Genomic DNA, 26,577 nt, shown 5'->3' with positions numbered 1-26,577 from the left:
AAGTTCACGAAATGGTTCCATAAAATGGTGCTATTTTGATTTAACACAACACCTGCCATCTACTTTTTTCCGGTAAAAAATAGATGATAGGAGATGATCTGGCGCCAGGCTAAAATTTATCACCACAAGTGTGACCATTTATCATTTACGATTGGAGTTTAAGTTTACACACCCACAAGATATCTGTGAGATGAGAGTCTTTGGCATAACTGTTGTCCTGGTGAAACTTAACACCACATGCTGTTTTTCAGTTTTTGAAAATTTGAAAGTATGATAAACAATTGTTGTTCGGTCCATGATAGTTTTGAAATAAGACATAGCAAAACAAGCAATAAAATTTCGTACGCTCCAAAAAAACATGTTCCAAGCAGACCTCTTACAAAAAGTTTTTAAAAATCTACGGACTTTAGGTTGCAATAAAACAGGAACGTTTTCAAAGTTAGAAAGAAATAAGGCCGGGCACACAATAGCAGTTAAATTACACACGTGCTTTAACTTTTCTTCTTTTCTTAATTATTACAAAACTCAGAGCGGAAAAGTTAACAGAACCCGTTTTTAAATTTGAGAAGAAAACCAAAAGTGTAAAATGTCTGAATTTCGGGAATGGTGGAAGAAAAAATTTATGAGAAAAATGTACAGTATGAAGTCTCAATGTTTTTCGAGAATTTGTTTCTAGTTTTATAACTTTCCACAAATTGACTTTTCCAGAAGAAAATGTCGAAAGACTTTCTAAGATATCACAAAAAAGATCAATACCCTCTCTTGAAAAAGGTCAGTGCCTTTGAATTACTGTATTTGATTGATTTATAAAATATACACTTTTAAAGATGAAGATTCATAGATCGCGTCAAATAGCCCTTTTGATTAACAGGCAAAGAAGATCTGCCAATTTTGTATGATAATTTTCCACATTTCTCATATAGTATGAAATCAGAAAATTCAACAAGCGAAGAGCTATTCACTCGAACTAGTTTATTCTCTCCACTTCTTGGAAATTCAAATGTTTGCCGGTTTTTAGATTTTGAACTTCCTATCATCATTATTGTTCTGACCTTTCTCATATCTGATTTAGCTACGTTTTGGGTTCTCAAAAATCAAAACATTTTAGAGCGTCTTCCCGTTTTCTCTTTTTTTTTTCTTCAAATTTTCAGTTTTCACATTCACCGAAAAAAGAAGCGGGGTGTCGGAGAGAGGACACGGTGGAACTATAAAACAAAAAAATCATTCGCACTCGTCACTTTTCCTCACCTCCCTTTTCCATTCGAGACTATACATTGAAACGTCTTTTTTCATTTTTGTTCTCTTTTTTGAAAGTTTATCACTTTTCACGATTTATATTCTTTTTCAAATGCGATCTTTCTTTTTTTCAGTTTTTTTTTGGAAAATTGAAAGCGTTGGAGAGGAGCGTTAAACGTGTCAGTGTAGGGTGTTGTCAACTATTTCCCTAAAGACAAAATTGTCGACAACTGAAAGGCTGAATGATGAGCCCCACATGGTTTTCCCCGCAAAACTAGGCTCATCATCGCCTTACTAATCTCTTATTTCAATATTGTTCCAATCTGTTCACTAATTCACTTTATTTATCTCTTTTTAATCTCCTGTTATCAGGAATATTCAAATAATTATAATTCAAATTACCGCTCTTAATTCCCTTTTGTCAGTAAACACGCTCTATCGCTCATCTACTCTCCTCCGCATCAACATTATTTCGTTGTCGGCGGCCGCGACGCGTGTCCGCGTAGCGGTCGACCGCGCATCTTATACCAATCTCGTACAACGAGAGAGGACCGTTCACCTACTTTTTGGGTAGAATGCGTGAGAGTGAGAGAGTCTTCCGGCGAAATAGATCCTTATAATTTTCCAGGACTATTTCTAGCCACTTTAGCGCGTACTGACGCTAGGAAATTCCTAAATCTCCACCCTTTTGGGCCCTTTAGGCCAATTCAAGCGATCCGCGGTTGTGACCGCTCATTTGTCTACTAATCGACCCGCGGCACATCCAGCAGGACGCTTCTCCTAAATATAAAATTATCTCTCTTAAATTTATCCAAATCTTTCGTAAATAAATGGATCATTGTCTTAAAACTTGTGTTCTGTTGTCACATTGCTCATCCTCACACTTATAGCCGTTATTCTCACATTTTATCCAGTTAGGGAAGATTTTATCCGGAGCGGGTCTGTCTCCGACCGCATTAAAGGCCCGCCTCCACATGGTGCATAACGACCGTTCATTCTAGTAATGATTGGCCAGTGACACGTCCTCCGATTTATCGATTCGTCCGTAGAACTTCCCAGAAGTAAGCCGGAAATCGCTCAATTAGGCTATTTTACGTCTATGAGCAAGAATCGAAACGAGAGCGGCGCTAACTGTAAAAAGAACCGAGTCGGCTTCCCTTTCTGAAAAATTCAAGGCTAGTGAACAGCAATCGTGGCATCAGAATACACTGATCCATCCAAAACTATAAAAAATTCTAAAAAATTTCAAAAATTCTCGTCAAATTCTTTTATATTCGCGATATTCTCGTCTTCTGCTTCCAAACATCTCGATCCGCGGCTGAAATATCTTCAAACTCGACTACAACACTGTCAAACAAGAAGAAATCATCGTCAAGGAGCTGAAAAACTGCATAGCAGAAGTAACGAAGGATATTCGCAATATAAATTTAGCCGTCGCAGTCTCAAACTCGTAATATAATCCGTATAAATCGTGTTTTCCCCATGGAAAACCACGAAAACGGTGGAGTAAAAGAGCTGATAAAACGATAAATCGATCGGTTGGCGGCCGTGACAAAATCCCATCGGGTAACCTAAAAATATCTACAAAACCTATAAAAATTGTCTCAATAAGTCACATTTTTGTGCGAAGAGCGATTTTTCAAATCAAATTTCCATAAAAAGAGCAAATTCCGACATCGGAATGCTCCAAATCACTCATTCTTGAGTCTCCGTAAATCGACACCTAATTATTGGTTAAATCGGACTACGGTACGCAGTGCGCGAGCCATTGTACGCAATGCGCGTGTCACTGCGGACCATGATACACATGAGCTTACGCGCAACCGGAATTAAGTAATTTCGCGCTCGGCCTAAAATTCTTTTCGTGTATTTCCGTCATGTCGTTAATTTTTCGTGAGATTTCTTGAAAAATACCAATATAAAAATAATTCTGAATGTAATTTCAGTGAAAAACAATGAATTCGTCCGACGAAAAACCTCAACTCTACGACCCGCGGCCACGATCGGAAATAATGTCTTCAGACAACTACGAAGTCCCACAAATCGTCAAGCCAGCGGTCGCTGTGAGCCCAGTGAGTACTTATTCATAAAAATAACAAAAAATTATACAAAAAATTCGAGAAAATTCGAGAAAAACTCAAAAAAAATCCGTTAATTTCGTCTGAAAATTATCGGAATGTCGGCTGGCTACACCAAAAGTGTGCTAATTCGTCAAAAATCCTAACCAAAGGAACTAAAACGTTAAATAAGAGCCTGTCGCCGAAAAATCGATAGCTTTCCAGCCAAAATCCTTGATTTTCAGCCAAAAATGTTCAAAAAGGCAGTTTTTCGAGCCAAAAATCGATAAAATACATCGATTTAAGACAAAATCCAAAAAATATAGTGAGATAGAAGCCAGTACTTCCCAAGTATAGGTCATCTTTACCACTTTTTTGGCGGAAATGTCACAAATTCTCGAATTTCAACACTGTATGAGTACATATAAACTGAAAAAATCAATAAAAATGCTAATTCTAACCAAAAATGGGATAAAATTCTCAATAAAATAACGATAATGTTATTAAATATTGCTATTTCCAGATCCGGGACAAAGAACTGACCCGCGGCGGCAGACACGTGAAATGCTCGATCCGCGGTTGCAATCGTCGCGTCGAATTGATGGAATTCCCATTCTTCTCCGATTCGGATGAGGACGAGAACAAAAGTCTTTCGACCCGCGGATCACAACTCACTCAATGGCCTACCGCCACCAAAGAAGGTACATAAATGGCAAAGAGATACCCATATAACCATACTCCTTTTAGCCGCGGCTGAGAACATCAAAGCGAGTCAACAAGTCACGATCAACAGAGACCGTGTCGAGAAGCTCCTGCATAACATCGACATCTCAACCGCTCGCATGGCTGTAGCTCTGGAACGATCCGCGGATCATAAAGAAGAGCAAAGAGGACAAGGTTAGAAAGATAGCAAAATAAGGCAAAGAAAACAAAAGCTATTCATTCCAGGCAGATTCCGCCGCCCCCGCAACAACTTCCAGTACGACTTCAACAAACTCGTAGACAAAATGGAGTCGATTGAGCTGAAACTAGACCTTCTGGTCAACCAGTTGCCGGAGACACCAAAGTCGACGAACATGGAAGAAGACGGGACCCGCGGAGGGCAATAGAGCGAGTACGCATCCCGCGGAAAACTCAATAAATCTACTGTTAAACCCCCCATATATTTGTTCTCAATTAAACACTCTTATCGATAACCTGTTCTTACCATCATCATGAAATGGTCACAAATAACCGCTTCTTATTAAGCCAATATACGTGTATTTCGGTCATTCTTATATCTGAAACTGTGCTAGCCACAACCATTTGGTAATCAGATTATTACAGATGGCTTCACACCAGGAACAGGTGCTTCAATTAGAGGTAGAGAACGAAGAGATGGTGACCGCGGAGACAAGAGGTCCACACACTCCTCCTCCAGTGGATTTCAACCAAAGCGGACCACTCGTGCCGCAGACCAATAGACGATCTCATAGCAGATCGACGAGCAATCAACCGTCGGAAATCCCTCCAAAGAGAGGAAAGATGAACGACGAAGACGCGGATGAGGCAGAAAACCCCGATGACGCTCACAGCGTTAAGTCGGAAGACTATACCTTGGAACCGCGGATCACGGTTGATGAATTGCTCATCGATGGTAATAACAGTAAATCAATAAACAAAAAACTTTACATGCCTACTCTTCCAGAGATCCGCGGCATGCATCAATCCATTGAGAACATGGAGCTGACAATCGCGGCGAACTGTGCTCCACAGAGCATCCCGCCGGATTGGATCAAGAACTCAAATCAGATCTCAGCTAACTTGGCGGCCATATTGCGCACAAACAATGACCTCATTCGAGCCAACAATTCGACAACCGCGGCACTCCAACGCCTCGTCACTCTGGCCACCAAAGACCAAAAGACCGATCTACAGAAGGAATGGCTCAAAGGTTTTCAAGACTTGGCTCATGACAACAAAGAGACCCGCAGAGCCATCCACAAAGTAGAAACCGCGGTTGAACAGCTCGAAGGTAGCATGCTGCGCCAAGCGGAGCCACAGATCTTGCAACTCGATCCGCTGGACAAGGAAGAAAGAGACACTGTCTCGACAGCTCAAAAGGTCAACGTGAGTTCCGACAAACACTCAAAAACATACATGAACTCAACTAAACCATTGCAGCGCGGATGCGTTCTCTGCCAGAGACAAAACCACCCGACAGACATCTGCAAGTCATACGTGGGATCGGATCGTATCCAAAGAGCCCAACAGCTCAACATCTGCATCCGCTGTTTGGAAGTAAACCCAAATCCACAACGTGGCAAGCATACTGGATGTCCGAGTGAAAACATCAAATGCAGAAGATGCGTCGGCAAGGTGATCGACTCGAGAGCCGCGAATCACAATGTCGCCTTTTGTAGCTATAAAGCTCTCAAGGACGAAAGATCCGCGGATGCTCCACAACCGCCCAGAAAGAACAAGGTATCAGTTACACAACCTGTTTTCATAAGATGACAAGATTGACTTATAGACCAGCCAGCCATCAACATCCGCGCAAAGCAGATTCTTCAACTAGAAGACATCGATCCGCGGTTGCTGCTGTCCCAGTCACTCACCGAACAATCAACCCATTTTTGTTCTCTATTGTTATCTTTTTTTTGTTAACCTGTTGTTGTAAACCCCTTGTTATCTCCCCGATAGGAGTTCATTGTTTTTGTAACCCGAATACCGCTACTCATTGCCGGCTCCGCCCAATGATAAATCAATAACTTCTGTCACTCTATATTTCTTTCAGCCAATATTCCACGAGTCGAGTAACTCTGTGATATCTGATTTCAGCAACTATTGCTCGGAACGGTGGAGTGATGTGAGATGATGGACGGATGCTGATGAGCGGCGTGTCAGACAGAATTAGCCACAACAAACAACAGCCAACAAACAACAAACTGAGCAGTCTAAGAACTCTCACGATAAAAGGGGATGATAAACCCTATCAAACGGTTCAAAGGGGATGGAAACCCTCCTAAATGGTCCACAAAGACACAATAACGTGCAAACTAACCGCAATCCGCGGAAAAAAGAGCAGATGATACATCATCACTCACAAATTAAGAGGAGAGTTCACCTTCGAAACCTCCTCAACAAAAATAAATATATCAAAGAGCTTATTAAGAGTCACCTTCAGACCGAATAACTCATAACCGATAAAAAATCAATAATTCAGCGAATATCAGCTGAACTGCTGCAAATCCGCGGCAACAAACAATCTTCGAAGCGATTTGATTCGCGACAAAAATAAATCAAAGAGACTCACAAGAGAGAATCCATTGCGGAAACTCCAGAATCTCAAATATTATAATCAGAAGCAGGAGAACCTATAACGCTGATGCTCGAAAACAAAAGAGACACCGCTCAAATAAAAAATCGATAATGTCAACGGCATATCGACAGATCCTGGGCAAATGTCTCAAACAAAACCATGTAGAAAACAACGTCATCTACATAAAAAATACATCAAAATCAGACAGAAACCACAGTTTCTGGAAGATTTTCAAACAACGAGATCCGCGGAAAACACCGTTTCTGCAGGATTATAAGACAAGACCGTCAAGAAGCTTCAAAAAATGGCATAAAGTCATCGTCACGACTTCGCAACAAATGGCGAAGGAGCGACAATTGCCAGAAGCTTCGAGACACAAACCCTTTTCATTTTTCACTGTTGTCAACTATTTCCCTAAAGACAAAATTGTCGACAACTGAAAGGCTGAATGATGAGCCCCACATGGTTTTCCCCGCAAAACTAGGCTCATCATCGCCTTACTAATCTCTTATTTCAATATTGTTCCAATCTGTTCACTAATTCACTTTATTTATCTCTTTTTAATCTCCTGTTATCAGGAATATTCAAATAATTATAATTCAAATTACCGCTCTTAATTCCCTTTTGTCAGTAAACACGCTCTATCGCTCATCTACTCTCCTCCGCATCAACATTATTTCGTTGTCGGCGGCCGCGACGCGTGTCCGCGTAGCGGTCGACCGCGCATCTTATACCAATCTCGTACAACGAGAGAGGACCGTTCACCTACTTTTTGGGTAGAATGCGTGAGAGTGAGAGAGTCTTCCGGCGAAATAGATCCTTATAATTTTCCAGGACTATTTCTAGCCACTTTAGCGCGTACTGACGCTAGGAAATTCCTAAATCTCCACCCTTTTGGGCCCTTTAGGCCAATTCAAGCGATCCGCGGTTGTGACCGCTCATTTGTCTACTAATCGACCCGCGGCACATCCAGCAGGACGCTTCTCCTAAATATAAAATTATCTCTCTTAAATTTATCCAAATCTTTCGTAAATAAATGGATCATTGTCTTAAAACTTGTGTTCTGTTGTCACATTGCTCATCCTCACACTTATAGCCGTTATTCTCACATTTTATCCAGTTAGGGAAGATTTTATCCGGAGCGGGTCTGTCTCCGACCGCATTAAAGGCCCGCCTCCACATAGGGAATCACTAGATTTTAGATATTTTCCAGGAATATGTCCAGGTTGAGTATCTTAACTTATATTTGGATGTTTTCAATTCATTTCTCTTATTGCTTTTTCTCCGCATCTACCCGTTTTCCAAAGCAGATTTTATGCAAAACTGTATATTGTTTCACTTTTCTGGTCTAATCTGGGGTCCATCCCTATGAAACATGACACCTTTCTTTTTTTTTGGGTAATAGATAATCGCCCAGTTGTTTTCGCAGTCGTCAACCAGAAGATGTGCACATATCTGTTACTGTAGAGAGAGAGGTCAACTAAATAGCAACAGATGTGTTGCGCAACAAAACAAGATTATGCTGCCTGTCATACCCATCCTATGTAGTTTCTGGTAGAGAGTAGGTGTAGAGGAACAAGACAGTGGGGGAGGGAGAAGATGCAGAAAATGAACTAACTGTTTTGACAAGTAAGCGTTTTCGAGTTTTACGAAAATCAGTAGTTTTGACCGTATCACTTTTCTAAATCGGGCCGGCCCAGATTCAGAAAATGCTCACTATTTTTTGAATTTTTTTTGAAAGTTTTTGGAAAATTTCAATAAAAGTAGTCAAAATTGTCTCGTACGCTTCAAATCGCGTGTTCCTAATGAATTTTTTCAGAAAAATTTCAAATTTCTACAGGAGCTACCTGAACAGCTTTGATTTTTCCCGAGTTCACATTTGCTCCTATTTTTCTCTCCGTCTCTCAGCGATTCTTTCGTTTTTTAAATGTATTTTCTACCCCATTCACAAAAACCGGGGTGTCCGGGGTCTTTCCTGATGTGCGGGTAATGGGATCGAGCATTCGCAATTTTTGCTTTGACTCACTCTTTTTTTCAAAACCACATCCTATGAGCAATAACTTTTCAGAAACACATCTTCTTCTGCCTGCCTATGTCTCCTGCGCTTCAGACGCGGTGGTTCTCAAAACGTTGATGGTCAGTTTGTTTTTCCTACTAGAGGTTTGAAATTCTAATAGAGCGGAGAGGAGGTTATCAGGAGTTAACTGACTTTGTATCTAGAAATTTGAGAAAAAGAGATAATAAGGGATAGACGGATTTTCAATGAGACGGATATCTAGAGTTTAGGTATTTTCCGGGAATAGGTCCAGGTGGAGACTCTAAAAATCTATGTGATTCAATTGGTTTTGTAAGCACCAAATTGATTGCTGAAAGCGGGCGGGCGTTTGTGGTTGGGCGATGAAATCAAAACTCATTTTGTTTCTTTTTTTTACAAGACTACAAATTTATATCTCATAAATTTTACAGGCGTACATCTACACTTCTTACCTGCTTCACAACTTTCACGATGATCCTGATTGGTGCTCATAGTCGCTCAAAATCAACAAGTGGATTATATGGCTTACAACATGGTGCTAGTTAGTTTTTTTTAGTTTGGGGATAGTTGAAGAGATAAGGACTAGGAATAGGTTTTGGCCTGAATGTTGATGAACTACTGTGAAAACTGAAATAGAAGCGCCCCTTTATTAAAGGCGCCTCTCCAATAGAGACGCATCCTAAATAACGTTTTTTGAATAACAGTGGAGCACGCCTGCGCCTATAATACAGTTTTTACGGTAGCTTTCGTTCCTCAAGTAATTTGTGGTATGAATAGTTTAGGGGTGTGAAGGCAAGTTTGAACTAAGCTTAGATAAGTGAGAAATGAATGGGGGTGGCATGAACACTGAATTCTGTATATTTTTATCAATATTGTTAATTTATCTTCTATTTCTCGTGGTTTGCTCGTATTTTTACGTTCTCTTATGCTAATCTCTTATCTGATCAATATGTTATATCTAACGATGTTATTTTTCCCCTTTCCTATAATATCTTTTCATTTTTTAGGTCCTACTCTCTTTATAAGACAAAATTTTCAAATTTTTAGATATTAATTTTTCCAAGAATTGTTTCTATTTCCTCTCAAAAACTAACTTCTTTTCTTCTTTTTATCAGTATCTCACAATTTCTAACTAATTTCCTGATTTATGTGTTTCCCGATTCTCATCATTTTTCATGACCTCTACTATTATTTTCTTTATTCATTCATCTCTATGATTTCCACAATTTTCTTTTTGTTTTTATCTAACTGTAACTTTCCCGTTTTACTTCTCATATAATTTTCTACCTTTTTCCTCTTTCTCAAGTATGTCTCATTTTTTGCTTCAGTTTGGACGTAGAACAATGTCTATTTTTGAAAAATTGTTTTGTTAAGTGAAAGTCAGCCGGAGTTTTGAGCAGAAAAAGGTGAAAGTAAACCTCGTACAATAAGAATGAACTTATACATTATCTTTGAAAATTATTCCATCCTAATAAATAGCGGGGCAATGAGATAATTCATATTTCTTTTAATGTCAACATTTTCTATTTCCGCGAGCAGAAGTAACAGAACGCTTTTTCTAATTTGACTTTTTGATGATCTCTGCCTAAGTTCAAAACCGTAAATGGCCCATTTCATCAAAATAGTTTCTATGACACCTAGTGAAAAATAGGTACCTCAAAAAGAATACATATTTTCAAACTGTAACAGTGAGAACTTTGGTTAAAAACTAAAACAGTTCTAACATGAATTTAAAGATATTACTTATTCCTTATTTTGCTCTCATCTTCCTTGATGTGTTAATTCTGTATTTCTTTCTATTATCTTGACATCATTTGTATATTGAACATCTATCATCTTGTCTAAGTTACAGTATTTACTTCAATGTTAGGTCCAGTATTTTATCTTAAAAATATGGTTCTCTCGTACTCCATTCTTATTTGTACTTTGAAATTTAGTGATAATGAAGTGGATACGGTAGCTCAGATATCTTATATTGATTTTAATGTTCTGAACGTTGTCTATTATTCACTATTATTCGCTATTATTCCAACTAACGATTGTTAATTGAACTCATTTTCTCAAAATAATGTTTTCACAAGAAATGCTTGCGACTCTCCTCTCTCCTTATTCAGGAGAAGTGCTTCAAAATTTAATTCTTATTCATTATTGTTTTTTCGTTTTATCTATGATTTTTTTTTGCGCGAAAGGGTACGGTTTGACGGCGGAGGAACATGCTCAAATCAATATTCTGGGAAAAAAACCGAGGCAAATTTCAAGTTCAGTGGATCAAACGGATCATGTCAAGAAGTCAACGACGATCGAAACAACTACATGCAAGACCTCTTTGACAAAATTTGATATGTTACAAGATATCAAACAAAATTTAGTGAGGAAATGTTCAAGCAGAACAGAGGGCTTATAGACAGTTGAAGTCAAGAAAAAATACTCTGGTGGCATCGCTCTTCATTTAACTACAACCTATCTTACGCTTTGAAAATCGTCGAATATCTCTTTAACAATAATAATTGATTTTTCTACAACAACATCTGCTCTTTGTTTTTGATTATCAAAACAAATAGAATTTCGACTCTTAACAAAAAGTAGCTTACTCAAAAGGTATTACTGTAGAAATTTATAATGTTTTCTAGGTATTGTTTTTTTTTCTCTAAGTTTTGCAGATAATTTATTGCAATTTCTCATATTTTTGTCTTCTACTTTTTTCCGTCAGATTATTAGTCAAAAATTTACCTTCATGAAAATCAACGTTCGATTAGAATTTTATTTCCCCTGCTTTATCTATTTTTTCAATCGGAATAAGGTTTCTGTTCATTTCACATTGAAAATCTTGCTTTACCATTTTCCGAATAGTAAGGTCTTCCTTTTTCTCTTTCCCTTTTCTACCGTTAACGCGTGTATTAATCGTTATTTCTTCTTATCTCTCACTTTTTCCGAGGAAAAAGAGGCACTAAAACTAAAATGTATATTTTGCAGTCATAAAATCAAATCAATTGCTCAAAAGAACAAAGAGATGGAGAAAATCAACGAAAAAGGCGAAGGACTCAACAATTCTGGACAATCCAACGTTGTTGACGTCGACGGCGTCATTCTCGACAACAACCAGGTTGGATCTCTTGATCAACAGGACAAGGACGTCCCAAGGAAAGAATCACTAGAAAATAATTCGGTTTAATTAAAATTTTGTTTTTCAGTACTAGTGGTGTCCCTCCATCTTGTCGTCGCTGCCTCCCATTGGCGGCTGTTGAAAGTGAAAAAGTGTGTCAACCCTTGCTTCCGGCTCAGGACGAACCATCAAGAATCCCAAAAGAACATCGTGATTATCCGTGCCCATATATTCACGACATCAAGTCGAATTTCGAGAGGGACGTGGAAATCGACAATCGGGCGTCTTCAAACGAAATGAGAGTGTTCCTTTTTTCCATTACATTTCACGAACTCCAAATGTTTCAGGACGGACAACAAGTTTTTTGGACGAGTCTTCACTGTAATTGGTGTCCCATTCGAAGATGTGCGGTACTCGATGGAAAACTTCAAAATCGTGAATGAGCTGGTGGCAAAGCTTCCTCCAGGCTGTCATGCAGCCAAAGTGGCACAAATAGAAGGTGTCGATGTTCCTGTGGAGTTTCACAATATCCCGGGTGTTCCCTCCAAAAAACTGTACGGAAAAATTGTATTTGATAAATATGGGGGAATGAAAAAGAATCCGGAGGTTAAGGAGCTGTGGGAAGTCCAAGCGATTTTCAAGGTACGGTTCAAATCAATTATATCTTTCAATTCGTATCTTTATTATAGGGAGCGTCAGAAAAAAACAGATTCGCCGTTTTATATCAAGGGTGGAAGTCTGTCCACATGTTCGACGTCGACGCCGATTATCTCACGCAGAAATGTAAAACGCTTTACGGAATTACGGTAGCCAGGAACGAATTTGTAGATGTTCTCAAGAGTAAGGTCTCCGACAAGGAGAAGAAAGCTCTAATCGAGTTGGAGCAATTCATGACTCCAGCTTTTGAAGAAGAGATCTCCAATCGTTACTGGGTTCTTCAAGATCTCACATATTTCCACTCAAAAATCCAGCAAGAATGCGGACAAGGAAATATTCACTATATGTGCTTCTCGGGACCAGCAACACCCCTTCCAAGCTATACCGTGAGTTTTTTAAAAACGATTTTCCAAGGGAAAACCATGTTTTCAGTTTGTGACTCAACACGTCATGCAGGAGACAGTATTGTCAAAGTGCATTCAAGAAACTCGCCGTCTCGACAAAACTACGCAGAACAAAGCTCTCAGAAATGGACCGAGTACTCAACCAAGTACTCAACCAAGAGCAACGCCTTGTGAAAATCCAGAATGGTGCAAATGTAACCTTGTTGTAAGTTAAAATATTTCTTTACGATAAAAATGAAACAATTGTTTTCAGTACGCATCAATGATCCGTCACAATTCCTTCGGAAAGAAAACCAAACTTTGTATTCCGGATAAAATGGGTCGTCTCCAGAACCTGGACAAGCATAAATTGGGTGATGAGTATGTGGTTGTTGAGTGCGACTCCGAATGCGGATGCTCCCGTAACTGCCCGAGACGCCAACTGCAAAATGGAGGTCAAAAAATGCTCGTCATTATGTGTGAAGACGAAGCGAAAGGTTTCGAACTGGTTGCTGGGGAGAATATCCATGCAGGAGAGTTAATCGGCGAACTCGTAGGAGAACTCTTCCTCACTCCGCAGCAAGAAGGAGATCCGACTGGCTCTCCAGTGGCTAAACGATCGAAGCCCAACAATTCCAGTCCATTGGATCGTACCTTGCAGTTGAAAATGAAAAACGGCCCTTTCTACAAGACCTTCTCTGTGTTCAACCCCAATATGGCAATAGTTTCCCGTCAAATTGGGTATGTAAAAATTTGAAACAGTTCGAGTAATAATGAATGTCTTTCTTACAGTAACGCCATGCGTTTTATTCATCACTCTGCTAATCCAAATGCAGTCTTCATCGAGACTCTCAGCCGTCTGATCCATAAAACCCCAATTATTCCACGTATGGCTGTATATGCCTCAGAAGACATCGTCATTGGCGATAAGATTACTGCATTCTTCCATGCAAGTTCGGATCTAGTAGGCGATTCTCACGAGTGAAGACAGTGGGAGTAAGTTTTGATACGAGTCACCACTAATTGATGTTTTTAACATTTGTCATTCCAGATGCCGCGGGATTGCCTCGACATTTTCCCACTAATTGGCTGATCTACTCCGCTCCACTTCTATCTACTCCACTTCATTTTTGAATATTTTTTAAATCTCAATAGCACAATTTTGATAAAAAGTTGTCGCCTACAAAATACATATAATTAGAAACGACATAAAATTTGGAATTCGATATGACAAGATAGTTTCATATAGAAATATTGTCAATTCCTACACTACTGAAAGATAGGGCTGTGCAAAAAAAACCTACAACCTCCAAGACCCAAACCGACAAACTTGAAAGAGCTATAGAAAGTCAGTGAATGGAGGGAAATACCAAACCATACCTACTCCATCACAAGGACTTACTGGTCGAGTAGAACACAAGCAAAACTATCTAGCACGACGCAATATGGGTAATTTTAGACCAACTAATCAACGAATACCTTCTGGTATCGGGTAAAATCGCCGTCAAACCCGTACTACTAGCTACAGTAACTTCTTTCTTGAGACTGCAAAGTCGAGGATGGATTGGGAAGGCTGTGAGTCAAAAGGCGGGTAACTCGGCCAGACGCTAGTGATTTTTGTATCCGACAGCCTTGACCTTAGAGGGACCCTGGGATAAGAGCAAGTTGGGAAGGACGTTCCGAAAGGATTTCCCTTCCCATTAGTTAGGGCTGGCAGTTGCTAATATAGCATTGCGACACACCACCGTCTTGCACACACAAACCAGTGGGATATGCGGGTGGACTCAATGGGGGATTTGCAGGTGGACTCAAGAAAAGTGTTCCGACTGTCAACTTTATATTTCTTTACATCTATGAACTCCTGGACAATAGGTGGTCCGGCGAAGCCGGTTCTTGCCACCATAGCGCCCCAGGTTCGCCTTGACAATAACCAAAAGAAATTCGGCGTTAGCTATGAATTTTAGACCGTGTTTTTTCGTGGAGACAAAATAACATTCCATCTTTTTTTTTTGACAAAATAACATCCCCGAATTTTTTTCTCTGACTGTTGTGAAAAGAAGGGTTCTCTGATTTTCGCATAAAAAATTGATTGAATTTTCTAAGAATCTGGCAGCAATTAATTGTCCCATTAGTAAACCCATTCCATTCTTGTCTAGAAAGTCATCTGCTTAATGCTGCTCCACTCATCTGGCGTTAACTCATAAACCGGGTATCGGTAACGGGATCTGGTTCGATAGGGTTCTTATAAAAAACACATGTGATGTCGTTTGGCAGTTATGAAGTCTGAGGATCTTGTTGTATTAGGTTGGATTGAAAAATGGAATGCGCCCGAGCGATTTCACAAAAAAAGGGGATCAGATTGAAAATTCGCAATCAAAATTTCAAAGTCACACGCCATAAAACTCCAATAAAATCGTTTTCTGCTCCCATTGATTATTGTTTTTTAGCTGAGATTTCCCAGAAAGATTTTTATCGCCATCCTCCTCTTTTTCTCTGAAATACGAACTAAAAGAAAAGTATGGGAAACCATTTTCCTATGTTTGAAGTAGAATTCCGAAAAATCCGGGGATTAGGGGGCCAAAACTGTTTGAAAGTTATCGTGGGTTAAAACTTTACTGCGCGCTCACTAAACACTTGAATCAAAAATTTGTATACTAATCACCCTTTCCTTCACAATTCTCTAGTGGCAACATCATTAAAATAGAGGAATTCAGTCAAGACTGATGAATACAACTGGAAATTATAATTCGAAGGAAATACACTTGTCCGACATCGTTCGGATTCAACTATCGGCGAGACGATAAGAACCAAAACATTTCAAATTTCATTAAAGCTGTGCTATCCTAAAAAGGCAGAAAGCTTTTGATGATTTATAAGTTTACGAGTTGAGATAACGAGGGGAAGGTTTTTTAATAGTTTACGAGTGGGAATCATTGACATGGCGAAGTTTCTGATAACCTACAACGTACATCTATTTGTTCAATCTTCCTTTGATTTTTTACATCTCGTTGCTCGTGGTTTCAATCATCCACTCCAGCCAATGAAACGATTAGTCCATCTGTAAAAATTACGAAATTATGGAGTAACATCAAGCCCATGAGATAGTAAATTTAATTTTGAGTCTGATAGAGCACATAACAACCGTAGAATTTCGGTAGATCACAAATTTGAAGCATTTCTCTACAGGAACACGCTTTCGAAAATTTTCAAAACGAAGCAAGTTTCAATTCGGAAACTGAGGAAATAACTTCAGGATGGAGGAGTCTCAACTTTTTCTTCATTTTTTCTCAATTCGAGATTCTTCTCGGACACTTTTCTACATGTTTTGTTCCCGGTGCTCACCAACGACTTATTAGCAACAGTAATTATTTTTTCTCGATAGAAATTCCTCATATCCGTTTCATACTCTTCTTTCTCTCCGTCTCTTTTCATAACTCAAAATATTAACTCATCATTTCAGATGACCGTCGGAATCATTATTAATATTGAATGTCGTTTGGTTTGGACCTCAACAAATGGTTTCATGGATCTAGAAGTAGATCGCACCAACGACGGAACATGGTTGCGCCAAAACGATTGGATCGTGTTTCCAAATGTGTAAGAAGAGGGATATTGCATTTTGCCAATGCAGTTTGCTTTTTTAACTATACACTTCTAAATTTTCAGGGTACGTCAGGAAAAAAAAGTTCGAATGGTGACTCGCGTCAAACGAAACATTGCTTGGAGAGTCGACAAAGGAAGACGAAGCGGGTATTTCGTAAGTTTCAAGATTTTTTTATATGTTCCAAAAGAATATCGAATCCGAATTTCAGCTGCAAGGTGTTCTCCCAATCCAGGGACATGTCTTGACATTGGAAGACTCAGACACAAGATATTGTTTGGATGACGATCTTGGGTACATCGCCATCAGAGAAGAAAGATGCGGACCAGGCGTCGAGAGGTGAGATTCATGTTATACGAAAAAAAAACCCCGTCTTGCTTTTTCAGCTTATTGGTGACGATCCAACTCCTCAAGGATCGCATCGGCGTCCCAATGTCGACCGACGGATGTTGGTGGCAAGTTGCTGCTATCCGGAGCACCGAACCCACAGCCAACCGTCGTGCAGTATGTTTCTGAGAAATTCTCTGACTAACCAACAGAAAACATTTAATTCAGGAGAACAACATCCACAGTGACAACAATTACGAATATCGTCGAAATGATGACAATCAGCGGAGAATAAACGATGGACGCGGATTTCACGGTGCCCCAACCCAATATGACGACCGCCGTCAATCCGACAGCAATGAATTCAATGGAGGAAGTGTACTTCACAATCCTACACTGCAATATTTCAACAATCGCCGAGACGGAAATTGGGACAATTCTCGCGGAGTATATTTCAGATTAATGTTTTGAGTTACTGATAAAATATATTATTTAGGACTGCTACAACGTCCGTCGTCAATTCGATAGCGATGGATGGAATGGAGGAAATGGAATCCACATGGGATCCTACAACGACCGTCGGCAATATGACGGAAATGGATTCCATTATTCCCTACCACATCATGATAATGGTCACAGGGGCAACAACCATGGAGTGAGTTTTCTGATGAAATAGATGGCCTACTACAATTTTAGTTTTTTAGGGAGGAGCGGAGAACTATTATGGTGGTAGATTTCAAAACATTGGAGTTGAATATGGAATTCCACATGAAAGAGCCTCCTATCAACGTCGAGGGGACTATGACTGCCAAAGAAACGGACACCACTTGCAAAATCTCCGTAACGTATGTTTCTGATTAAAAGTTTGAGCCATCACATCTTTTTTTCTTTCGGGAAGGATCCAGCAATCAATTTCACTCCAACCAGGCAAGAAATAATCGTGAAACTCGTCGTGGGGCTCCGTTCAATTTTGATGGCATTACCCCAGGGAACATTCAGGAGAGCCGTCGCGTGAGTTGGATCATTATCTAGCTTAAAGTTTCTTTCTCATCATTTCAGAGAGCGCCTCCATTATTGTCCCAGGTGGAGAACAGCGGAGTTCCAGGACCAGATGATGTTTCAGAGGGTCAAGTGGTTAACCAACACCAACACAAAGAAAACATTGGTGGAATAAACCAGTGAGTTTGAAATCTTGTGTTCCACTTTCTTTCTACCATAACTCAACATAATTTGCATAGTTTTTTCAGAAAACAAGTGAAAAAACAGTTCGAAGGAACCAGCACCCAGGAGATTCCAAGCTGCCAGGAAGAGTCTAGCCAACACAAGAACTGGCAAGCTGAAGCCATGATGTCTGGATGGCAAGCTATTTTTTTAATCTCTCTTTTTGCTATCGTTTTTTATTTTGTAGCGAATATCTTTAATTACTATATTTATTGATTATATTCTTCCCACAACAGTCTAATCTTCTAGTATGCACACCATTTCCCTTTCAAAACTAAATTTCCAAAATTATTGTAATTACTCCACGAACAACGCAATATGCCTATTTCTTTCAATCTTAGTATTATTACTATCATTCTACAACAGTACAATTAGAAAAATGTTCTTCAGTAGCAAGGCTCTTTAACCACTAAATTTCTCGATTGTATTTTTTTTGTCTAATCTTCTTTTTTAAAAACAAATTTCCAAAACTATTGCATTTATTCCCACAAACGGCACTATATGCCTATTTCTTTCAATCCTATCATTCCGTCGATACAATTAATGAAATGCTTCAAAAATATGCACAATCTGTTCTTTCTAACACTACTGGTTTGTCAAAAACCAACTAATATTTTCTTATTTCCTTTTTCTCAACATCTCATTGTCAGCTAATCCATATTTCCAGATATTTTTCATTTATTGACTATATGGCAGCTTGAAATTCCTGATTGCGCAAATTCCAACGTTTTGAGTGGACACTAAACCCAAAACTGAAAGCAAACCAATTCTTGTTTGGTTCTTATTTTATAGTTTTCAGAAGCAGCCATGGAGTCACAAAAGAGAGTAGCTAAGTTCTTGAGGATCTGAGAATTCCTACCGATTTTGGCGGATAATGAATGAAAGATGAGTTGTAAAATCTATGTTTTCGAGGTGTCAGTTTACTAATAAAAGATTTTCAGCTCGGCTATGATTGGTTCGTTTGTTAGGAGACTGATAATGAATGGTGCCTGACGAACATAGATGATCAAAAATGAAGAAATCGGCATTAAGATAAGTAGACCGTCATAAAAACACAAAACTCATTGTTTTCAGACTTGTGGAAATGGTTTGAAAGTACAAAAGTGACAGAATTCTCTATTCGTTCTAGTGTTGCAACTACTCAAGAAGAACCTAGACATAAGAACAACAACCAAGAGAAGCAGGATGTCACAAATATGAATCCTAGGAAAACTGACAGTGAGTCTGTACATGGGATAAAATGACTGAAATGACACTAGCCTTATCACTTCGTTGTCTTCCATATACTTTACAACTCGTAACTTCGCCTTACTGACACAAAACAGTGATTAGTTGCGTAACATTATTTGTACAGATTGTGAGAGACAACGGAGTGATAAAGTGGCGGCTAATTCATACTTTAATGCTTATAAAGCCATAATCATAACTGTTTTAGAAGACCACGACGAAAAAATTGATTGCGGATTTCTCAAGGATTCTACAACGAAACCTGACAAGATGATTTCTGAATCCGGATGATTTTACTTTTTTTCTTCTTTTCTCCTTATTTTTTTCCTATCGGAAATATTCTGATTTCACAATTTCATTTCGAAAGTTCGAAATGTTATTTACTTCTCTACTTCTTTCCTTACCTTATCATTATTTAACGCTCATTGATTCCCTCTGAACAGTCTTCTAATATTTTTGCTCTTTCGGTTTTATATATATTCTCTTTACTAAAACTTGAAACGCCTGAGCTTGCTTGTTTTCCAGATTCGGACAAACACCATTCGGACAATATGCCTTGCGGCTACATCATCAAGTACAGAGAGTTGGGTCGTGTTTGGCACCAATTCAATGGAAACATGGCTCTTGGAGTTCTCCATCTCCCAAACGACACTAGATTCAAAGGATTTGATTGGGTGGAAACACCAAGACTGTAAGAATTACAAGTTGTGTGTTGCTAGAAATTTCTTTTTTTCAGCCATCCTAATGAAACCACACTCACTCAGGTGAAAAGAGTGATTCGAAACCGGGAGTGGAGTAACGCCTTCAATTTGAGAGAAATTGTGGCGGTGAGTAAATATAATAGAACTTATTTTTGAAACAAAATACATTTTTTTAGCTTGAGGGATATTTGCATATCCCAAGCAACTCGATTCGCCAAGATGGCCACTTGTTTTGCAGGAATGGATGGTTGCAATGGGTTCACGTAGGGGATGAATACCAAATTCCAAACACAGACTGGTCAGTAGAAAACAGATTCCAGGATCGGAAAAATCACATTTTCAGGATTTACGTTACCGTGCAACACCTAGAAATAGGATTGCCTGTTCCCGGAACAGATTGTGTCTGTTACTGGAAAGTGATCCAGTCAAAAAGAGAAGAGGAAAAATCGGAGTACGACATTTTTAACCACAATCAGAAAATTCAAATGGTGAGTTTTGTTGAGTAGAAGTCAGAAAAACATACAACTAAATTTCAGGGACTAATTCCGGCAAACTCGCATTCCGAGTATCCGCGTGATAATGGAAACAGATGCAATGAATTCCAACAAGATGGAGGATATGATAATGATTCTGGAGACTACGAATTTGATTCCTCGGTATAACAATGTTTAGTTTAAGTATTTAACAAGCTACTTACAGAGAAATTCGGGACATGAAAATGATGGAAACAGAAGAAATGATGATCGGACACCATACAGTTCACGGGAAAACGGATTCGGTGATACACATGATGGATGGAGTTATCGAAATGAAAACATCCGGGACCGACAGAATGGATACCAAAGGGACGACGAAAATAGATTGAGAAGTCATCCAGATGAATACCGTAACCAGTATGAGTCTAACTGGAACAATCGTGATGGCGTATGATATTGATGTACTCTAAATAACCAAAAATTATTCATTCAGGGAAGCTTCGGGCGCACCCAGTACAACGATCAACGTCACCGCAATGAATATGGATCAGAGGGGTATGGAAGAAATGGTTACCGTCCTGAAACCGAAAATTGGGGAAACAATAACGGCAGATGGGACAGTCGCCGTACTCAGAACGAGCCAGACTGGGATAACTATCATCAAGTAGGATTTTTCCGTCCTCAAATAACAAAACATGCTTCTTTTCAGGAAGGGTCTAGCAGTCAGTATTATAATGGAAGGTATCATAATAATAGACCTTGGAGAAACGACGACTTCTTTAACAATGATAACTACACCAATCCTCATCAAGTATGTTTCTAATATCTTATCAGAGTAATCAGTACTCAATTTTTAGGAAGGTTCAAGTTGCAGTTATGACCATTTCTATCAAAATGACCAAAGCGACTATGCTGGAAATCAATTTTGTCAGGATCGAGATGAACACCGCTATCCAGTTGCTGACTACCCCCCGGACGTGAGTAAATGACCCTTCAACACCTCCACTGAAATTAATTTTTTAGGACGACTACACCCACCCAGCACCACCTATGAGAATTGGTCGTGACGGTCGTTTCAATTTTGATGATTTGACAGACGAGTTCATCGAGGAAAGCCGTCAAGTGAGTTGGGACCAAATGAGATATTTATTTACTACTTAATTTCAGAGAGCCCGAGCATTATTCTCCCACGAGGAGAACGCTGTTCCCGTTGCTAGAAATCAGGAGCCAGAGCAACATTTGGAGGAAGCTGTCAGAGTCCAAGAGGAAGTTGAAGTCGAAGAAGAAAGCCGAAATACCAATGCTGACTCAAATCAGTAAGTTATTTTACCTATTTTTATCAATTCACTTAAAATACTCATTGAACTACAATATTGTTTATTTTCAGATTCCTCTCACCGGAAAGCTACGAAAAACTTAATTGGGCTGACGAGATGGAAAAAGAAATTAATCGCGAGCTAGAAGAAAAGGGACAGGCAGACAGTCCACAGGAGACTGCCGACCAGGACAAGGACGTCGGTGTGATTCAAGAGGACCAACAACAAGTTGATGTAAGTTCAGCTCGACCTTGATGAACCTTCAGCAGCTACATTGAAAATTTTCAGGCTTCTGAATCAGAAACTTCTGAATCAGAATATTCTGAACCAGAATCCTCTGATACCAAGTTGGAAGAAGAGGAATCATCAACACAATCTCCTCAGAATTTCAACACTGCCACCCTTGTAAAGTGAGTGAACAAAAATATCCTATCGGAAAGTTTTGATTTTTTGCTTTTCAGTGCTGAAACGTCGGTGGAATTCAATGATTCAACTCTCCTTTTCTTTTTAATTGTATCCATTCTTGTAGCGTTTCTTTTTATGTGTTTCTTAAGTAATTAGTTTTTTACACTAACCTAATTCTTACTGAAACTCCTTTTCTGATAATCGCTATTTAATTCTACCAGACATTTTTTTTCGTCATACGATTTGTTTATTAAAAAACGCTCACTGTTGATAAAATTTTTATTGCTTAGGGTACTAATAATTGTTTGAACATCTACGGTAGCTCAGTCTTCCGTTGCTTATTTCTATCTTTCCCTCCCATTTCTCGATTTAATCCAGTCATTCAGAGTTTTTTACTCAAATATTTTGTAACCAGAAAACTATGAAAGGACTGATTGTGAGACTACACGGCCCCTCTTCAAGAGGTCCCTCTTCAAGAGGCCCCCCTTCAAGCGGTTTGGTTGTTACCAAACTATCGGGTAAGAAGGAATACCTGAAGGTCTGGAGTTCTTATGATGGAAGAGGGAGCTTTTATCTTGGAGACTGGATTGAATTCACGGATCTGTAAGCTATTCATACGAGTTTCTGCGGTTTACTTAATAAATTTCAGAGTCGAAACAGATAGGGGGATCAAACGCCAGGTTTGCATTATACGGGATCCTGATTTTCCCTGGGTGCGAATGGACATTCCCAACTGGGAGTCTACTGTTGAAGTGAGTTAGAAAAAACAAGCGGGCAATAAGAACCGATTTATTACAGCTGGAAGGCCGACTGTTTATCAATCGTATTGTTCACCAAGAGGGCAGCACTCGCTACTATGAAGACTGGACATTGGGCCCGGTGGCAATCAATGTGCATGATTGTCCAGATTGGACAGATCGGGAAGCCTTGAAGCCATTTTACATAACTATCCAATTGTTGGAAATGCTTTATTTCAGATTGTTGGTGGCTGTCACCATGGCGGAAAGAGGAAGAAGAATCCCTGGGTCTCAGTTTTATTGTTGGTGGACAGTTGTGGTTGTAACACCGTTGCAACCAGGCCCAGTTTTTTTGGAAGCTCAGATGCAGAGAGAAAACGAAAGAAGAGTGAGTGAGGATCGAAATGTTCACAAATTTATAATCAGACTAACTTATAAGGTAAGTCTTTGGAGGCGCCACTTTCAAACAACCTATAAATGTGTTCCCCAACGGCTTACCTGTGTTTGTATGTTGCAAAAATAAGAATATCTAGCGTATACTACTTGTCGATTTGGAATACGATGTTAAAAAACTTATCCGATTGAAAAATTTGAGAGTTCATAATTCAGCTCGAAGAGATATTTAACAAGTTTTGACTGCAGAAATGGACTCCCCGTGGTCGAAAATACCTACGACCTAATTTATAGGTTGTTTGAAAGTGCCGCCTCCAAAGACTTCCCTTGTTAGAGTTATTTGTTCAGAACCTGCATCAAAATATAGCGGCTGCTGATCAGGGAGAAATTATGGAAAACGAGAACGAACAGAATAGACACCAACAAAATAATGAAGCTGTTGAAAGAATTGATGGTGACCGAGAAGAGAATCGAATTGAAAATCTCAACGGAGAGTTTCTGGAAAATGGAGAACAGGAGGATGGAAATATTGTAGAAGATGTAAGTGATTCAGATATTCCGAAAAGATAGATAAGACAGTTCTTTTTTTTAGTTATTTGATTGGGAACGGTCTGTTGAAAATAAAGAAGAAGATGATCTTCCCAATGTTGCAGCACCGTCATCCATCGATGTCAACAAAAATTTGAAACAACAGGTACATTTATGAGGGCCTTTTACAATTTAGTGATGGAGGTCGAAAAAAGTGATGAATGTTAATGGTCTAGTGAAACCTAATAGGCCTGGGGAAGATCCAATAGAAATAAACAAATTAACTACTTTCAGCAACCTGGTAGCCGGAATGGAAATCAACAACATCCTGGAGAACAGCTGTGGCTGGGATTTAACTGGAAAACCTTCCTCATCTTTGCTCTTCTTTTTCTTTTACAGTCTTTAGTGGCAAACATCTTTGTCAGACTGTATTTCTAGTTTGGTCTAATCTACTCACCCGCTTTGAACCCTTCTTCCCATTCAAATTGTTTTTTTAAACAAGGCCCAAATCTGATTTCTCATTAACTTTTGGCGAAATGAATAATTTTTTCAACAAATTTACTGACCTATATTTTTCTAAATCTTATCGGTTAACCAAGACCGTTTCATACCTCATAATTTTTTCCTATCGTTTCTATTGTATGATTAAAACTTTTCTAGTAGCTTCAATTCAAAGTCATTTTGAATCGCTGAACGACAATGGAAAATCAAGAAAAAAACGTACGTTTCTTAATCGGAGGCATATTTCCAATCAGCTCATTCCAAAACTTTCAGGCATCTCCTGTCGAAGCCAACACTGACACCGACGGCAGCGTCTCTCCTGCTGCAAGAAATGGGTCTCGGTGAGTTCTTAATTTGTTAATCACACAGTCAGTGAAAAGTTTTTATTCTCAATTTTAATAAGGAAAAAAGTTGTTCCAAACATAGTCCCAAAAAATTCAAAAATATTTCAGAGTTGCTTGGCCCGAATCATTGATTCCAAGCTTGCTACTCACAGTTCTAACAACAGTGGGTATCGTCTGTCAAGACTACGAAGACTATTTCTTAGTTACTCAGTTAAACAGCAACGATTGCTCACTTCTGATGAAGTAGGTTTTATTTAATTTTAGCTTTTCCTAATAATGAATCATTAAATTCAATATTAGGCGTATACATATTTACTTTTTTCCAGAACCGAAATGACCAAGAACATGGAAATTAAGCAGGGAACTCAATTTGAGTTCAAATTTCAGAACTTCGAAGTGCCATTCAAGAAAATGGCGAGTAAAATTGTAGTGAGTACTGAATTCTAAAATTCATTTCACGGAAATCTTATTCAGGAAATTCTAAGAATTGTTGAAAACTCAACAATATGGGAAGCTGTGAACTGCCAGAAATTTCGAATGGTTCAATATCTGACTCAAAAACCAGAGGAAATGATGAGGGAATTAAATAAGAATAGATCTAGTTGTGTTGTTGTATCGACATACAACCACACAGTAGGGATACCAGCATGTTTGGTTGGTTTCAAAAGCTTTAAAATATTCTACGAAACAGTTAATTTCAGATAAGCATCCGCAAACTCACATCGGCCGAACACTTCATCACCGGAGCTATATGGTGTACGCTGAGATTAAGCGAAGGGCATTGTAATTGGTTGCTGGACATGCCATACGATGAAAACTTCGAGAAAGCCACCACCGCCCCTACTCCGATGAAGTCAACACCATCAAGAGTAAATGTGAGTTGTTGAAAAATAATGATGAATTGAAAACCGATATCAATTTAAGAAGGTGCAACGGCCCCCGGTGTTCAACTCGAGCACGTACCATCCCGACGATGGCTCAAGTTGCTTGCCGGGAAGAAGGAGCAAACCAAAGACAAGAAAAGTAAATTGGTGAGCTTTGATAAAAACTAATTTGTTATTTCAGCCTTCGGAATCAAATTCCGAAAATGACGAGGGGAAAATAAGGTGGGCGGACATTGCCCCAGTTGGAACTTATATTCCGGACAATTCTCAGTATCGAGGTCACTGTTGGAATGGAGAAAATACAAATCGAAATGGAACAAGAGGAGTGAGTTGAAACATAATTTTTTGATACCGTAGAAGAAAAAAATTTAAGGAAAATCCTGGCCGCAACTCTGGATCGATAAATCATCAACGGGATAACCAAATTGAAAAATGGATTAGAAAAGTGAATGTGAGTTTCAGATCGAGTTTACTGATAAACAATAGACGTGTTGCAGCAAAACCTCGGAAACAACGATGACTCCCCTCTGTACGATGGATACCGAAGAGCTCAAAGAAGAAATTTTGAGTTGGAGGATTTACCGAGAGGAGTGAGTCAATTATTCTCTTTATTAATACCTGAATAAAAATATTGGTTTCAGGAAAGCTCGAGCGGAGGAGCTCAAAACGGACCCCATCTTCAACAAGGTCACCAATTCGATCGTAGAGGAAATGGAGTGAGTTATAAATAGCTTTTCGTGTAAATGTTATATTATTTTTTAAGAACAGCTTTTTTGGCCGACAAAACGATCACCAAAATGAACAACCCATGGACGGTATTCAAGGAGTGAGTTTATATATTTATTTACTTAATTTGGATGGTAATAAGTCAATTTTTTCAGTCAATTCCTTTTGATCATTATAACTTCTCATCTTGGCGTAACGACCAGCACCTGACTGTCACGGTTTCCAGCTCCGCCCAAGAAGTGAGTTTTTATCTATAACAACCCTAATAGTGGTAATTTATTACAGGCTCCGTCCAACTCCGCGACCACTCAAAGAGTCGTGGAACCAGTTCAACCAACTAAAAGAATTGAAGATCGTGCAGTCAAAAAAGATGAAAGAAAGGTAAACTGTATCAAAAATATGCACTGATCTCATAAAT

The 26,577-nt window shown here is 39.1% G+C and overlaps 2 protein-coding genes across 2 annotated transcripts; both read left to right on the top strand.

The window, feature by feature from the left end:
- Positions 1–4,619: 4,619 nt before the first annotated feature.
- GCK72_022305 (uncharacterized protein) lies at positions 4,620–5,850 on the top strand (the record flags this gene model as incomplete). The annotated part of the gene is made up of 3 exons (XM_053734747.1): positions 4,620–5,402; positions 5,457–5,756; positions 5,806–5,850. The coding sequence occupies 3 exons, from the start codon at positions 4,620–4,622 to the stop codon at positions 5,848–5,850; spliced, it is 1,128 nt and encodes a 375-aa protein (XP_053578313.1).
- Positions 5,851–11,639: 5,789 nt separating this feature from the next.
- Positions 11,640–13,757, top strand: GCK72_022304 (uncharacterized protein; the record flags this gene model as incomplete). The annotated part of the gene is made up of 7 exons (XM_003106899.2): positions 11,640–11,795; positions 11,912–12,036; positions 12,080–12,374; positions 12,422–12,775; positions 12,822–12,998; positions 13,047–13,513; positions 13,565–13,757. The coding sequence occupies 7 exons, from the start codon at positions 11,640–11,642 to the stop codon at positions 13,755–13,757; spliced, it is 1,767 nt and encodes a 588-aa protein (XP_003106947.2).
- Between the last annotated feature and the right edge of the window lie 12,820 nt (positions 13,758–26,577).

The sequence above is a fragment of the Caenorhabditis remanei genome, chromosome X (genome assembly GCF_010183535.1).
Source record: "Caenorhabditis remanei strain PX506 chromosome X, whole genome shotgun sequence".
Classification (NCBI taxonomy): Eukaryota; Metazoa; Nematoda; class Chromadorea; order Rhabditida; family Rhabditidae; genus Caenorhabditis; species Caenorhabditis remanei.
The sequence above is the reverse complement of the archived record's forward strand: the minus strand, read 5'-3'. Positions and strand labels throughout refer to the sequence as shown.